Below are 16,150 nucleotides of genomic sequence, written 5' to 3'. Positions count from 1 at the left end.
TTCTTTCACCCATAATGCCCGATAAGATTCTTCTGCCCGAGCAGATCCAGAATCTCATTGCTCAGGGTAAAGCCATCGTCATTTACAAAGACTATGTGCTTAATCTCACACCTTGGCTTCCATTCCATCCTGGAGGAGACAAGGCGGTATTCCATATGGTAGGCCGGGATGCCACAGACGAGATGCTAGCCTACCACGGGCCCGAGGCCATAGCTGTGTTTCATAAATGGAAGGTCGGAAGGATCAACTATCCCTGGAAAAATATTCTTCCACCGATCCAGGGAGCTGTTTACAGAGTTGGGGAAAAAGCTCACCGCGATAAACTAGGAGACAAACTCGACGCCTCAGGCAGGGAATCGTCGTCGAGTGTGGACATTTCCAGTGCTAGCTCTTCTGATGTTGACGTGGAAGAGCCTCCAATCTCGGAGAAATACCATAAAAGCGGGTACCCACCGCAGAAAATATCCCCTGTCGTTCCCCAGAATATCGAGGTGGTGTCAGAAAATAACGTCGACGAGGTTTTCCCGGTCGATCGGAAACTGGTAATTGTCGACCCCAAGGAGAGTCTCAAAAACTACGACAACGAGCTTTCCCGCCGTGATCTTCTCTCGCTTCCGGCCCTCGACTACGATACCCAGTCCACTCTCAGGGACAAATACAACAGCCTTCACGCCAAGGTGATTAAAGCAGGCTTGTACCAGTGCGAGTACAGCAACTACATCAGAGAACTTGTTAAAATCGGGTCTCTCTTACTCTATTCGTTTTCATTCCTTCATTTGGGCTACTACACCATCAGTGCCGTGCTTATTGCCACGGCATGGCATCAAATGACGTTCATTGCACACGATGCTGGTCATGTTTCTATAACTCACAACTATCAATTTGATAATGTATTTGGTATGGTTATAGCGTCCTGGTGTGGAGGTCTCTCGCTTGGATGGTGGAAACGGAACCACAATGTTCACCATCTCATCACGAACGACCCCGTCCACGACCCAGACATCCAGCACTTGCCTTTCTTTGCGGTGAGTGTGAGGTTGTTTGAAGATGTCTATTCCACATACTATGACAAATTCTTGTGGTTCGATGCTGTGGCCCGGAAGATGGTGCCCTTTCAAGAGTACCTCTACTATCCAATCTTGGCCTTTGGTCGCTTCAACTTGTACAGATTGCTGTGGACGCACGTCTTGATGGGCGAAGGTCCCCGTCGTGGTTCAGCTGCATGGTTCAGGTGGTTCGAGTTGGCTGGGTTGTCCTTTTTCTTCTACTGGTTCTTCTACATCATTGTTGGCCACAAGGTCGAGGGCGGCTGGAACAAGACCTGGTACGTGATGGCATCCCACATGTGCACCATGCTTGTTCATGTTCAAATCACCCTCTCCCACTTTGCAATGTCTACGGCAGACTTGGGTGTGAGCGAGTCTTTTGCATCCAGACAATTGAGAACCACCATGGATGTGGACTGTCCTCAATGGCTTGATTTCTTGCACGGTGGCCTCCAGTTCCAGGCTATCCACCACTTGTTTCCACGTATGCCCAGACACAATCTCAGGAAAGCACAGCCGTACGTGCTTGACTTTTGTCAGGAAGTCGGGTTGCCATATTCTATTTATGGATTTGGCAAGGGTAACGAGATCATCATTGGCAAGCTAGCAGAAATCGGCAAGCAGTGCTCCATCATGTTGGATTGCACGAAGAAACTACAGGAGGAGAAGACTCCAGTCACGGATATGATTTAGGTTACATAGGTAAAATGGCAATGCTGGTGATGGATATGCGATATGTATGCTAGGTGTTCACGTCGTGGTCTATCTTCCCCTGTTGGTCCAACCACAAGAGGAAGTCGAGAACCTTGTTGTTCTCATGCTCGTAAAGGTCTCTTTGAACAAGTTTCTTGTAGAAAGATTTGTTGTTTGAAGGTTCATTCTTGTATCTTTGAGGCACGGCAACCTCGATGCCGTTGATGATCTGAACCTTGGAGTTGGACAGAGGCAGGTTGGCAGCCTCATGAAGGTTCTTGCACTTATTGCCGAAACGGCATTTCTTGTTTTTGGCAAAGAACCTGCAAACGTTCTGCTTCTTGGGCTTTTCTGGCTTTTCTTCCTTCCGCTCCAGCTGCTGTTTGAGCTTAGCTTCCACGTTCTTCCTTGTGGGCCAATTTTTCTTTCTTTCCTCGATCCACTTGGCAATGTCTTCTTCTGTCTGCAAGCTGATGGTCGTACCCTCGATGAAGATGGGTTCTTCTGCTGGTTTCTCAGGTTCCTTCTTCTCCACGATTGATGGTTGTGAAGGAGGGGAGACCAGGTTCGGTAGATGGGTTGGGAGATCTAGTAGAGGAGATGCGTATTTTGCTCTTTTGGCAGCCGGGCCATTTTCGCTATCTCCTCGCTTTCCTGGTGGAGGTGGACCGTAGTTGAAGCTCATGGCGGTGTATTTGAGATGATGCGACTGCGATGTGATGAGCCTGGGGAGGGTGGACAGATGAACGAAGACAAATTATGGAGGAGCCATGAGAGGTGGAGGTCTACCTTTTTTCGACAATTTGGTCTAAAAAAATACAAGAACCTAGTATTTCATCAAATATATTGCAGTGGTGAAATTGGCTGTGGTGATGGTGATTCGCAGCCATGCTGTTCAGTGGGGAAGGGCATGAGGTACCATGAAGAGAGATGTTATATGGGAGAAGGGCGACAAAAAACTAATGGAAGCATACAAATCGCAACATCCAAATTCGTCTGACCATTTTGACCTTAAAAAATTATTGTGTTTCAATACTACTGTTGACGAAGCTTATGTCATTGTCTGCTCAGCGGCCCCACTAGTCGACAAAACACCCTCTTCAGTGGATCTCCTCCATGCCAGACCCAGATCACTCTACCCTGCCTAACCTACGACAGAACTATTTAAATGCCTCGCCGCCCGGCTATTTATGATCCTCCTAGGTCGGCTGAGTCGACGTTATGGCTTTGCATGGCAGCGGCACGGTGACTCAAACCTGCCTCCATCTCACAATAGCAAGGCACCGGAGCTAAAAATATCGGATTCTGGGGGGCCTCTTCCGCAGCCTTGGCACCCTAGGCACAGGTCGCCTCGTCAATTCAGGAACTGACTGCGGGTAACCATACAGCCCTCCAACGAAACCTTCACAGAGGTCGAGTGTCATTTTCATTCCTGTGCTACAGGCCGTCCGCAGTAGGAACCCTCGTGTCTTTGGCGGCTAATCCATAGCCCCCCCCATGCCAGTCGTGCAATCTCAACCTCCTTCCTAGATCTGCCAAGTAATCCACCGTCCGATGCGGTCCATTTGTCAAAACGTCGAGTATCTCGCTGGCTGCAAAAATGTCGCGGCGCAGTAGCCAGCGTGATCCGCACAAGCAGATCGACATTACCCACACAGTCTCTCTATAGGTTCGGGTCCGTTTTCAGTGAGATAGCCGCCCGGACTGCGCGAGGGCTGAGCAACAGCCGTATTGTGACCGTCCAGGACAATGAGGCCTTTCGTGCTCGTTTTTGGGCCAACGGCGCTGACTGTTCCATGCATATGTCACTGGGCGATCGGCGTGAGCCCTCGGAATTGCTCGCACTGCCGGTGATATATAAACAACTGCTGCTGCTCGTTTTTTGTTCGTCAACATCAACATGGTATGTTTTCCCCACACCCTCCCATTTTGGTCTGCCCGACCAAACCTGGGCCCCTAGAGTAAAACCTCATCTAACATTCAGTCCTACGGTCCTCCCCAAGGCGGTTATAATCAAGGCCCCCCACAAGGCGGCTACTACAACCAGGGACCTCCACAAGGAGGCTACTACCAACAACAACAGCAGCCAATGTACGTCCAGCAACCTCCTCAGAAAGGCGGTGGCGGTGGATGCTGTGCGGCCTGCTGCGGTTGTCTTGCTGCTGTTCTTTGCTGCTGCTGCGCTGAAGCGTGCTTGGGCGGCTAAGCTGAAAATCACCCACAAAAGTCAGGAACGTTTGTATTGCTCAATAGATTCTATCAACGGCTACGGGCCTTAGTTTCTCTTTTTCGACGTGGAGTTCTTGGGCAACTCCTTCGAGTAGGGAATGAAGTCGGGCTCGCCTGGAATGTACTTTCTCAACACCTCGGGCACAACCAACCCGTCCTCCTTCTGGTAGTTCTCCAAAATGCAGCAGAGCGCTCTCTGCGTGGCAGACAAGGTCGAGTTCAAGCAGTGCACGTACTTCTTCTCGCTCTGGTTCTGCTGCTTGATACCGCAACGGATCTCGAGGTTTCTCGACTGGTAGTCCGTACAGTTGGAGCACGACACCAACTCCTTGTACTCCTTCTGGAATGGGAACCATGCCTCCAAGTCGAACTTCTTGGCGGCAGCGTTGTTCAATTCACCAGACACAATGCCCACAACTCTGTAAGGAAGACCAAGCGACTTGTAGAACTCCTCAGAGGCACCGATCATACGGTCAAACTCCTCCCAAGACTTCTCGGGCTCCGTCAACACAAACTGCTCAATCTTCTCGAAAGCATGCACTCTGAAAATACCCCAGGCGTCCTTACCGTGGGAACCAGCCTCTCTTCTGAAACAAGAAGAGTAACCAGCGTATCTGATAGGCAACTGCTCAGCAGGGCTCTCGAACCACTCGTTGGAGTGGTAGGCAGAGATTGGCTGCTCAGAGGTGGCGATAAGGTACTTCTCGTCCTCACCGTCCATGACCTTGTACAACTCCTCGTCGAACTGGGACAACTGGGCGGTCTTGGCCATGACTTCCTTGTTCATCATCACAGGAGCCTGCAAAGGAAGGTAGCCCTTGCCGTAAAGGAACGACAAACCGTAGTTGATCAATGCCTGGTTCAAGAAAACACCCCACTGTCTCAAGAAGTAACCACGGTGGCCCACAATCTTGACACCTCTCTCTGGGTCGTAACCGTCCAATCTCAAGAGGATCTCGTGGTGGGACAAGGTAGCTGGAGCGTTGGTGGCAGCGGCGACCTGGCCAATTTCAGACAATCCCTCTGGCTTCCAGGTTCTCACAATCTCGTTGTTCTCCTCGTCCATGGAGTCAACAACACTGTCGTGAACAATGTTACCAATCTGGTTGACCTTGAATCTCAAGTCAGCGTCAGCCTTCTGCTCGGTCTCGGTGAGCTCCTTCTTCTCGTTGGTGAGCTGGTCCTTCTGGGCCAAAAGCTCAGAGGCATCCTCCTTGGCCTTGAATTTCTGGCCGATCAGCTTCTGCAAAGCGTTCAACTTCTTGTTCAACGCATCCAAGTCGAATCTGATCTTGGTCCAGTTCTTGTAGTCGGCGATGATCTCGTCAACAAGCTCGACAGAAGCACCTCTCTTCTTCTGAGAAGCCTTGATCTTTTCGGGCTCTCCACCCTTTTCAGCCAAAAATGCGTTGATGTCCAACATGATGGTGGTCTATCTAGGGAAACTTTTTTTTTTCATATACGTCGCGGGTCGTACACGACAATGTCTACTGGGGAGAGTGGGATAAGGCAGGGGTTTGAATGAATTTGTTAAAAGTGTCATTGACTGATTCATTTGATTTATTTGATTTAGAGATGACTCATTTAAGGTTTGATGGTGGTGAGTTGTTGAATGGTTGCAAAACGCGATGCGCATACAAGTGGTCCGTCTGAGTCAGGGTGGAGAAGATCCACATTGGGAATTTCATGTTTGAAGGATTGAGCACAGGAGTGGAGTCATATTTTTCGTCAATGGATTGTGACTAATTGACAAAGAATTTAATATTCGAGAATCATGAATCTTGAATATTTAACTCAGGCACGAACAGAGTAGATTCTGGAGCTAATGTATGATGCGTTAGTCTACCTATCGGAGAGGATTGGAGACAAAATTGGCTTCGAGAATGGCACAGAAAATAGCTAAGAACACTCAATGATGTTTATATATATCTAACAATCTCACTCGATCGGTAAGTTACCATAGCTCGGACTCTTTCATGAAAACTCACAATAGTATGTTTCAATGGGAGCATCCTACGAAATGGATCCCTAAATCTTACTTCCAATTTGCTCATTCGACAACCACGCTAATTGCTATATATCATTCAATTGTAAATCGACTTATTATAGCCGTATCTAGTACACCGAATATCACCAGGAAATGGCTGCGAATGTATCTTCGCACAGCAATAGTGAACTGACTATCCATACTTTCCCCACAAAGTCTTTATACCCAACCTAAAGAACAAAACTCAATGGCCCACACACTCCAATGCAATCACTTCTACTAGAGCGCAAATGTGGTCGGATATCAAATCACGAGTTTGTTCAAACTATCACAGAGTCTCTCTACAGCAGTCTACGACAGGTTGAAGATGAAGACAAGACATTTCCTACCAATTGCCACGGCGGTGCTGCAGTAAACAGCTTAGCCTTAGAGACAATCGATCACAGGTACTTGTTCAGCGGTTGTGCTGACTCGTCACTCAAGCTTTGGGATCTCAAACCAGACGAAGATGAGGACCCTGATGAGTACAAGACAATTGCGCAGATTCCGAGAAAATCGGCCCATCAGTTCGGCATTTCTGCTGTTAAGTGGTGGCCTTTTGATACTGGTCTCTTCACTACTGCATCTTTCGACCATACGGTGAAGATCTGGGACACCAACAATCTCGAAGTAGCACATACCTTCGATTTGACCAGCCGAGTGTACTCAATTGCAATTAGTGCCAGTCAGCAAAATGAACATTCGGCTCAGGCTACTATTGCAGTTGCTAGTGACCAGCCTTTTATCCGACTACTAGACCTCAGGGCAGGATCCAGTGCACATACTCTTCCAGGCCATAAAGGCAAGACATTGGCTGTAGACTGGCATCCCAATAGACCATATCTTCTTGCTCTGGGTGGATACGATGGTGAGGCTAAAGTTTGGGATATACGAAGAAGCGACAGTTGTTTGTGCCGTTTGGACCTGACTAAAACCAACGAGAGAGACTTGCAGACTGACTGGCTCAATCTCAAGTCTGAAGCGGTGAAGGCACATGCTGGACCGGTCAATGCTGTGCTTTGGGACGAAATGGGAACTACATTGTACACGGCTGGCAACGACGACAAGGTACGTGTTTGGGATATGATAGCTACTAGAGCACCTCCACTTAACAAGTTGGTGAACTACGGGCCGTTGACGAGAAACAAGTACTTGCAGTCTCTACCGTTGATGTTGAGTCCGCAAAATGAAACAGAGATCCAGCACTTGTTATTTCCATCAGACAACGGAGACATCTTAGTTTTCAGAGCGGCGGATGGGAAGCTTGTAAGCAGGCTTCAAAGAGGTTCCCATGCGAATGCCACGAGAACAGCATCAATGGTTTACGCTGGCCCATTTTCGGTTAAGTACTTTTGTGGTACCATGGACGGTGAAATCATCGTTTGGGAAGGTGGTAATCGGGCCGGTCGGACCATTGAGGACGACTCGGAGGATGAGTATACACAGCTAGAGGCCAAGTTGTTCCAGAACAACAACCAAAAAGCAGAGAAAGAGAAGCTTTACGACGATCCGTATTTCAAGAGGCACGGCCAGGACAATTGATGCTGCTGTTGAGGAATCTGTACAATTCGTGCTTCAAATCGGCTGCTGCTATCAAAAAATACAGAGGTGAATGCCTTGAAAAAATCTGAAAAAACATCCAGTCACTTTGAGACTTCGACCGATGCATTGAGGGATACAATTGGCTCTGGATTTGTGTCAGCCTTGCTATCGCTCTTCATACATACAGCGACGATCCCAAACTTTTGTCACTCGCTGCAAGGGAAACACATAAGTTTTTCCCAGCACTTAATCAAATGTAATAGAAATAGTAAATCTACAAAATAATCAAATTCAGGTGGTTTCAAAGCACCCGCTTCTGAGACACCGGTGAAGTGCGGTACGGGTGCTTCAAGGTACATCGCGAAGTAGGAACATTTCAAGACTCCAGCCCAATCAACAACCACAGTGCCCTATGAAACTAAAACTTCAGGTGGTTCTTATACCAGTGACGCTGGCTGAGATGCCCACATCCAGCATAGCCACCTTTAAAAAATTCCTACATCTCACCGACCCAGAGAGCTCTGTGGGGCAGGTTTGCGATGCTCTTATAAAAAGGTACAACAGGCTTTATCCGGAAGCAGACAAACTCCAAGTAGAGGGCATCCAAGATGACGACCGGTGTGACTTGGACCCGGATTTTGCCGCATCAGACGTGTTTCAATCGGGCGATGTGGTCCGTGTTCTTGTTGATAATTTACTACCGACCTACTCAAGAGACACATCAATGATACTTCCTGATGTTACAACTGCAACTGCCGACGCCACAACAGGCTCCAAAAGACGAGCTGATTCCAGTGAAGCCAACGATTCACGAATGTTGAAGAAGTCGCGTACCATATGGGGAATTCGCCAAGATTCACCAAGTGAAGCGGCTGAAACCGCTCCGAAAGCTGTTCCAACTAATGATCTGGTGACGAAATCCCCGGTCCTACTCCCTCCACCATCGCATCAAACTCCTGGTTCCAAGATAATACCGCAAAAGAAACCCTCACCCGCGTCCTCCTCTGGCAGAAGAATAACATCAGGCATGCTTAAATTGCCGGATGAGAGCGAAAACAGTACTGAGAGCGTGAAAAAGACTCCTCAGGCTGTCAGTCAGTCGCCAGAGCATGACGAAATAGATGACGGTACGGATAGTGACGACCTGGTCTCCCATAGGCTGCTCAAGCACAGGAAAGAGAATGACAAAAACCATGCTACCAAATTAGCTCCTCCCCCTACCGTTCCCACGAAAACACCATCGAAGAAGGAGCCTCTTAATACGCTGACGCCCTATCACAATAGCACCCAGCCACCTCAGCCTCAACCTAATGCATCTCAAGCTCCACCAATCACGCAAATTCACCAGCAACAGCACTTCCAACCGGCACCCCAGGCTCTGCAGCAAGCTCCTCGTCAGAATTATCCTATCAACTCGCCTGCGACAAACAATAATGGATGGCAGCCCACTCAAACTCGCTTACCGCAGCCACAATTTCCTGAACTTCAAAGGCCAAAACAAGTGGGCTCTCAAATGAAGCTTATGCACACATACCGCCAGGGAACTGCTCCTGCTAGTCAATTTGGTACCGCTCCGGTCCCTCATCAACAAGGGCAATTACCACACATGCAGCACAGTGCACCACCCCAGCATCAGAACCAGACTCTTCAATCGCCTTACGCAGGGATCTCTAATATCACTCATCCGTCATTGGCTCCGCAATACGTTTCGCCCAGTGGAAGCTTTCAGAGTCATTTGTCTCCTGCCCCTGGTCCTCAACCACAATTGCAGAGGCCCTCACTGTCTTCCTCACCAGCGGCCCCAGTCCAAAATACCACTCAACATCAACAACATCGAAACACGTCGCTGCTTGAAAACTCATTAATTCGTCAATATCCAGTTACAAGTCCTATCGAGGATCAGAAAATGCAAGAATCTATCAAGCAGCTGATCCATGAGAAGGTTGATGACGCAATGAGAAGGCAGGAGTACCTCGTCAAGCAAGGTGTTGGTAAGATAAGAGAGGAGGAGGAAAAAGAGAAGGAAAGAAAGACTGCTGAGGATAGAAGACGAGATGAGGAGCAACGCCGAATGCAAGAGGAAATGAGAAAGGCCGAAGAGAACCGTATTCTCATGCCTGCTGAAGAGTTGAAGAGGCAAGCAGAATTGCTTGAACAAGAGCAGGAATGGAGGGATAGAACCCTTCTGTTCCAGAAGCATTTGCAACAAAAAGAGGAGCTACTCAAAAAGAAGGAAGCTCTAAGACAGCAAGAAGTTCGAAAGGAAGCAATTTTGAGAAAGCAGGACGATCTCAGACGACAGGCCGAACTCAAGAAGCAGGTTGAGCGTAAACAAGAGGAAGCTTTGCGGCAGCAAGAGCAAACCAAAGCGAAGGTACTTCAAGAGAAGAATTCATCACAAGGAAAAGGAGCTGGTGAAGATATTGCAAACAACACTCAAGTTCATGGCAAAGCGCCACCTGTTCACGTTTTTGATTACGACAAATCTTTACCAAGCAATGTCATGAAGCCTGCTACAGGCTTTGGCGGTCTAACCCCTACTGTTGTTGCACTGCCTCAACCAGAACCTCGTGTCAATAAAACTAATGGGTCTGCTGCCACAAAAGAAAACGCAGGTGCTAACAAAGAATCTTCTAACTCTGGAAAGGCTGCTCATGATGGTGACAAAGAGGATGTTTCTCTAGATAAGGGCGAGATCATGTCAATCATCAGAAACAACATGCGCGTACCTCATAAAATTATCAAGAAACTCTCAGTTCCCACTCCTGATAATACTAAGTTTGCTGCTCACGAGGAAGAACGCAAGCGTCAGATTCGGGAGGAAAATATCGCCAGAAATGCCGCTGAACTCGAAAGCAGGCGCCGCAACGCAGCCGCAGCTCCTCCAAATACTACTAGGAGCTTGCGTTCTCGTGTAACGATCGGTGGAGTGCCAAATTTCGATACAAACTTGGACAACATTGAGGACGAAAGAGATAAGGAGAAGGAGAAGTTGAAGGAGACCAGGGCGAATGCGTTGCCAGCTCCTTTCAATGACTTTGCTAGCAAGTCCAAGCTTTCTTCAATCTATGTGAAGATGAAGAAATTGGACGCGAGGATCGAAAAACAGCACCAGGAACTGCTGAAGAAGATAAAGAGTGAGCCATCTACTCCAACCTTGCAACGAAGTGAAGATGCCTCGCAGATATCAAATGATACTTCCAGTGGACAACAAAGCACGCTTCAAAAATTACAAGCTGCCGCAGAAGATGAATCCGATGAGGGCAATGAAGCATCGGAGAAAGAAGGTAGTGCTGAGGAAGAAGAAGAGCAAGAAGAGGAGGAAGAGACGAACGCTTCATCACAGTCAAGCGAAGATGATGTTGAAATGCAAGACGCAGCTGCCGTTTCTAACAGCTCTGAAGAAGACGCTTCTGTGAATGAATCCGATGATTCGGAGGATGAAGAATCGGAAGATGTGGATTCGGATGCTGTTAAACAACCAAAAAAGAAGATTCCAAAACAAATGAAGCCAGCTGTTGTTAATCAGTCTTCCTCCGCCACTTCAGGCGTCATTAAGCGTGGCAGAGGCAGACCAAGAAAGGACGATCCTCGCAACCTTACTAAGAAAGTTCCGCAACCAAGGGCGTCTCTTCGTACAAGATCTGCAGCTCCAGAAGTTATTGAATTGGAGTCATCGAGTGAGGATTCAAATGAAGAGGACAGTGTTGAGAATGAAGAGCAGATCGAAAACGACAAGGTCACAACTGAAGAGTCCAACCAGGTGTCAGTGGCAACTAGCGCTTTTGAGACTTCCGAGAGTGAAAAACCATTGAACGCTACAGAACAGTCGACAAGAGAAGGTTCTGCAGCTATAAGTGGGTATGATTCGCAAAGGTCTGAATCGCATTATACTGACGCCGAAGCCCCCGATGTACGTGGAAGGGAAAATGATGATGACTCCAACAAGCAAGACGGCGAGGCTGCTTCAGACCCCATCGAAATTGATTCTAAGGCTGGCACTGAAGGCCCTGAGACTCATGTTGACAAGCTGAAATCATCAAGTGGAGATAATGCCAAGGAAGCTGCTCTGGCATCCTCTCTGGTGGAAAATCATCCAAATGTTACTCAAGTTTCGTCACACGCCACCACGGCTACTTCATCATCTCCCTCGGTTGTGCCTGAGCCAGAATCAAGCAAGCTTCCGCAAGAAAATGAGGTTGCCAAGAGAGATGAAGCTACATCTCCAAAAAAGGCCACTCCTGTGAAGGCTAGCATAGAAGTAGCACCTGTTCAATCGGTATCAGCTTCTCAAAAGACTGATGCCTCGCCCACGAAAAAGGTAACTGCATCCATGTTGGTGGCGGCCCTTAATAAGCTGCCCAAGTCCAAAGATGGCCAGAAGGTAGGCTCAAACACTCCAGTGAGCAAAAACATCGGTAATGCGTCGAAGCGTGCATCTCATGGGGAAGGACTGTCGCCAATAAAGAAACTCAAAATAGAACCTCCAAAGGTTGACGGCAAAGTTGAAGACGGAGAGAAAGACGTTAAGCCGGATGTCGTGATATCATCGGGTTCCGAGTCCTCATCGTCCTCATCGTCATCATCTTCATCGGAATCTTCATCAGAATCTTCATCCTCCTCGGAGTCTTCCTCCGAATCTGATTCTGACAATGAGTCCAGCGACGATGCTCCTCAGCCAAAGTCGACGTCGCAAAAGGCTGCGGCAGTTGCAACTGGGAAAAGTGGTGCAAACAGTAAGGTTGAAAAGTCCGATGAAAAATCTCACCTGAGTAATCTCAAAGACTCTGTTTCAGAAAAGGCACTGGTCTCGAAGGAGAAATCGCCCTCTAAGGAAAAACTAGCGAAGACTGAGACAATTGCCGAAAAGAACCCTGTCTCAGGAAAAGGACCAATCGTTGATAAGAAGCCTGTTGTATCAAACGAGAAGAAGCCTATTGAATCAAAAGAGAAGAAGCCTGTTGAATCAAAGCCTGCATCAAGTTCTTCATCAAACTCCAGTTCAGATTCGGATTCGGAATCGAGCGAAAGTCTGTCGGAATCTGAAAGCGAGTCTAAAAAGAAACCGCCAACCATTGCTAAAAGTGCTTTGAAGAAAGTTCCTAGTCTTGTGAGCTCCAGAGTTGTGAAGAAGAACTTCGGCTCGCTTGCAAAACCAACTGCTAAACCCATCAAGGCGCCATCCCCACCCGTTCACAAGCTGACTGAAGGTGTGAGGACCATCACCATTGAGACTCCATTTTCGAAGTCATCTGATGAGGATGAACAAGCGAAGGCAAAGAAGGCGCAGCAAAGGCCAGCACCAACAGCGACGTTGCCAAAATTAAACTCTCTTAGTGATTTACTGAAGCGAGGAGTACCGGATGTACGTGACTCGAAGGACAAGAGTTCTTCTGATTCTAAGAAACAACCTGAGAAGAAGCTTGATATCTCAGAGTCAGAGCTGGAATCGCTGAGTGAGTCAGATCTGAGCTCTGGTTCGGATTCAGACCTGGACTCAGATTCATCCGATGATGAGGAATCCTCGAAGTTCGCCAGCTTGAAGAAGCTTTCTGGTGATGGTGATGCCAAGAAGAGGAAAAAAAAGAGCATGGGTTTTAGCAGTCTCATGAGAGATGCTAACAAAAAGTAACCTGCCTGTTTATATATTGTATCATGCGTGGGAGCAATTACTCCTAATTTATAGAATAGATATTATCTCAAAGCACGTCCGACGACGTCCATGCCCCAAGCACGGTAGTCGAATTTGATATCCTTCTTCTTGCGCTGCTTGATCTTATAAGCATCGTTGATGGAGAACAATATCTGCTCGAACAACTGGTTTATCCATTCCTTAGCCACTAGTGGCTGTTCTAGGTAGAGGGCGCCAACGTACTGCTCGAAGTAATCAGCAATAAACTCCTCCTCGTAACGAGCCTGCTCGTACGGAGGATCGTTCTCTCTGTGACCCGCCAAGTATGGAATATACTCCATCTCGAGCATTTCACGTACAATTCTGTCATCGAGAGCAACGTGGAGGTTGTATGCGACTGCAAGCTTTGACAACAACGTATTGGTTGCCAAGACGGTTCTGAGCAAGGTGTACGTCTTCTTGCCGAACGTCTCGTCAGCGCTGTATGGGTCCAGGTGTCTAAACTTGTACAAAAATTCTGAGGACTCTCCTGCTAAGAACAAGTCTCCAAGCCCATCCAAGAACGATAAATCGTAGCGGATCACGTTTAGGGCCAGCCTATCCACAGATATATTCTTGGCCGTCAAGGACTTGTAGAACTCGTGGTTCTCCAGAAACACGGCTCTGTAGAGCTCCTTGTGCATCAATGCCTTTGCCAACAAGTGCTTCGACTTGATTTGCGGCAAGGGTGGGAGATTAATCGTTAGCGACTCATCCGCCATCTCGACCTTGCGTGGGTATGACTTGTGGTCGTACATCAAACGGTAGTTGATGGAACACGACTTGTAGTACTTGGTAGCAAGTCGTAGTATCACCTTCTCCTGAGGATTGGCAGGCTCGTTCATCGTGAGCTTGTAGTCTCGCAGTTCAAGATACAAATCCAACATGGCATCTGCAAGCTGCTCTATCTTGGACTCGGGCTCCTTTGACATCATATACGCCACCTGGACGTAAAAGGCCCTCACATCCAGCTTGTGGCGGCTCTCCAGAGCTCCACCCACATGTTCCAATACCTTAGGATGTGAAACACAGGCAGTCTGGCCAAAAGATACCAAATCACTCACAACACACTTGATAGATCCACTATCAATCTGTGAAGGTAAGGAGAAAAGCTTCTGGTAAATATGAAGCTTGAGCTTATCCACGGCAAGCATGGAAAGGTGGTGCTTATACCAGCCCTTTATGCTAGCCGGATCTAGGGGAGGGTTCAAAGGGACCATTGGTTTGGTTGATATTGAATTCTGTCGTGATGGTAGTAGCACAACCGTATGGGGGCTTGATACCCGTTTTATAGGCAGCACAAGCCTGCAAAGAGTCATGTTTTGGTGTATTTATGACAGATCTGTTATCACCATACATGCCTTATCACCGCGTGCACTCCCAACGTGGGCACCACGGAGCAAAACAAAGACCGAAGCCTAAAATGGGGCTTTTATTTATTGGTCATTTCATTGTTTTGATTTAGTTGGTGATTTCATACAAAAAGAGGAGCTTGAGTCTCAGAAAGATGAAGAGAATGAACTCCGGAGTATCCAGGGTCCTCCAGATTCGCAGCCATTCTGAGTCACAGCAAACCCTGAATTGCCACCGAATATCTTGTATGCCATAAAGAAAGTGGGGTGATGTATTCTTCTACTGTTACAGGCAGTGGTATGAGTCAATAAAAAGTTCTCTGGCGTCACATTTAGAATCGCTACATGAGGTGGTCTGTGGAGTGAGTCATGTAGCCATTATTTTTTAGGATCAGACAATGAAGGAATTCGTCAAACCTTTAATTTTTTCTTTTCTTGGTCATTTCAGGCCACACTTTCAACATTGCTGCTAAGGCGCTCCTGTTCCTAAAGCCTTTGAGCACGTTGAGCATGTCTCACCTTCTTGACAACCTCCATGCCAATGCCATAAGAAAGCTCATACCCAGATCCGGCTGCACCGTATGCATTGATTATGGGAACTCCATTCTTTGAATCTAATTCAAGATTCACTCCACCCTTTCTGGCCGGTCTGAACCCCACGTTCGTCCTGATAACATCGAAGAAAGCGTTGCCATTTTTGTCTGTTCTCATGAGCTCTGGAAAATACTTCGATGCTCTTTCTTTGATTGCCGTGCTATCTTGCTCCCGCACCGATACATCAGTTTCGTTGATCTGCTTCGTACCACCTATGATCACCCCTCCATTGAGCGGTCTGTTAATGCAAAATGTCCAATCGCCCAGTTTGTGCTGAATCGTGATGGTTTTATCCGCAAGGGCATTATTGTGAGGCAGGTTGACTAAAAGAGTCTGCCCTCTGATAGGAAAGCAGGCGGGATCGTTACTACCGTTCCATAGTAGTCCGTTTCCACTGCAATTTATGATTATGCAATTGGGATCTTCAGAAACCTCAACAGCTTCACTAAGCTTTTCTAGCTTTCGTTTCACGAACTTCACCCCAAATTCAGCCCTGAGCTTCTTATAGAGGAACTGAATGTAGTGTGGGGCGTCCAAAACGAATGTGTCGTACAGAGCACCAAAAGCAAAGCCCTCGGGCACTTCGTCTTTCCCCAATACTCGAAAGTTCTCGATCTCCTCCGAGTATCCTTTGCTCAATCTCTCATACAATTCGTCCTTCTCCACATAGTCTATGCCTTGAACGATTCTCACTGAACTTTCGGGATTCTCACGAGCAAACCTCTTCATACGCTTCCACGTCACTCTAGTCAAGGGATACTCTCGTAGCTCAGCTTCATTTTTCAGCGGAAATGGCCGAAAGTGAGCTCCAGCCCAAGGTGACGTATACTGGCTCAGATAAGGAAAGCTATCTGGGTGGTGCTCTGCCACAATGGTGATAGGGACATTCTGAATATTTTCACATATAGCCAATGCCAGGGAGAGACCCAAAACACCAGCACCAACAATCACGATTTCCTTTGGCATAAAAAAAAGTGGTTCGTTCCAGTAAACTTTC

General features: G+C 47.6%; 7 protein-coding genes across 7 annotated transcripts; 3 read left to right on the top strand and 4 right to left on the bottom strand.

The window, feature by feature from the left end:
- Positions 1–14: 14 nt before the first annotated feature.
- Positions 15–1,739, top strand: SLD1 (Sld1p; the record flags this gene model as incomplete). Its single annotated transcript, XM_024856812.1, has 1 exon — positions 15–1,739. The coding sequence occupies one exon, from the start codon at positions 15–17 to the stop codon at positions 1,737–1,739; it is 1,725 nt and encodes a 574-aa protein (XP_024714692.1).
- A 49-nt stretch (positions 1,740–1,788) lies between these two features.
- On the bottom strand, positions 1,789–2,424 carry C7M61_001400 (uncharacterized protein; the record flags this gene model as incomplete). The annotated part of the gene is made up of 1 exon (XM_024856811.1): positions 1,789–2,424. One exon carries the CDS (start codon positions 2,422–2,424, stop codon positions 1,789–1,791), a length of 636 nt encoding a protein of 211 aa, XP_024714691.1.
- Positions 2,425–4,014: 1,590 nt separating this feature from the next.
- On the bottom strand, positions 4,015–5,391 carry SES1 (serine--tRNA ligase; the record flags this gene model as incomplete). The annotated part of the gene is made up of 1 exon (XM_024856810.1): positions 4,015–5,391. One exon carries the CDS (start codon positions 5,389–5,391, stop codon positions 4,015–4,017), a length of 1,377 nt encoding a protein of 458 aa, XP_024714690.1.
- Positions 5,392–6,219: 828 nt separating this feature from the next.
- Positions 6,220–7,536, top strand: C7M61_001398 (uncharacterized protein; the record flags this gene model as incomplete). The annotated part of the gene is made up of 1 exon (XM_024856809.1): positions 6,220–7,536. One exon carries the CDS (start codon positions 6,220–6,222, stop codon positions 7,534–7,536), a length of 1,317 nt encoding a protein of 438 aa, XP_024714689.1.
- A 412-nt stretch (positions 7,537–7,948) lies between these two features.
- Positions 7,949–13,168, top strand: C7M61_001397 (uncharacterized protein; the record flags this gene model as incomplete). The annotated part of the gene is made up of 2 exons (XM_024856808.1): positions 7,949–9,112; positions 9,173–13,168. The coding sequence occupies 2 exons, from the start codon at positions 7,949–7,951 to the stop codon at positions 13,166–13,168; spliced, it is 5,160 nt and encodes a 1,719-aa protein (XP_024714688.1).
- A 62-nt stretch (positions 13,169–13,230) lies between these two features.
- On the bottom strand, positions 13,231–14,361 carry C7M61_001396 (uncharacterized protein; the record flags this gene model as incomplete). The annotated part of the gene is made up of 1 exon (XM_024856807.1): positions 13,231–14,361. The coding sequence occupies one exon, from the start codon at positions 14,359–14,361 to the stop codon at positions 13,231–13,233; it is 1,131 nt and encodes a 376-aa protein (XP_024714687.1).
- Positions 14,362–15,045: 684 nt separating this feature from the next.
- DAO2 (Dao2p) lies at positions 15,046–16,119 on the bottom strand (the record flags this gene model as incomplete). Its single annotated transcript, XM_024856806.1, has 1 exon — positions 15,046–16,119. The coding sequence occupies one exon, from the start codon at positions 16,117–16,119 to the stop codon at positions 15,046–15,048; it is 1,074 nt and encodes a 357-aa protein (XP_024714686.1).
- Positions 16,120–16,150: the final 31 nt, after the last annotated feature.

Source organism: Candidozyma pseudohaemuli (genome assembly GCF_003013735.1).
Source record: "Candidozyma pseudohaemuli strain B12108 chromosome Unknown scaffold00002, whole genome shotgun sequence".
NCBI classification, from domain to species: Eukaryota; Fungi; Ascomycota; class Pichiomycetes; order Serinales; family Metschnikowiaceae; genus Candidozyma; species Candidozyma pseudohaemuli.
Note: the sequence above shows the minus strand (reverse complement) of the source record. Positions and strands in the feature narration are given on the sequence as shown.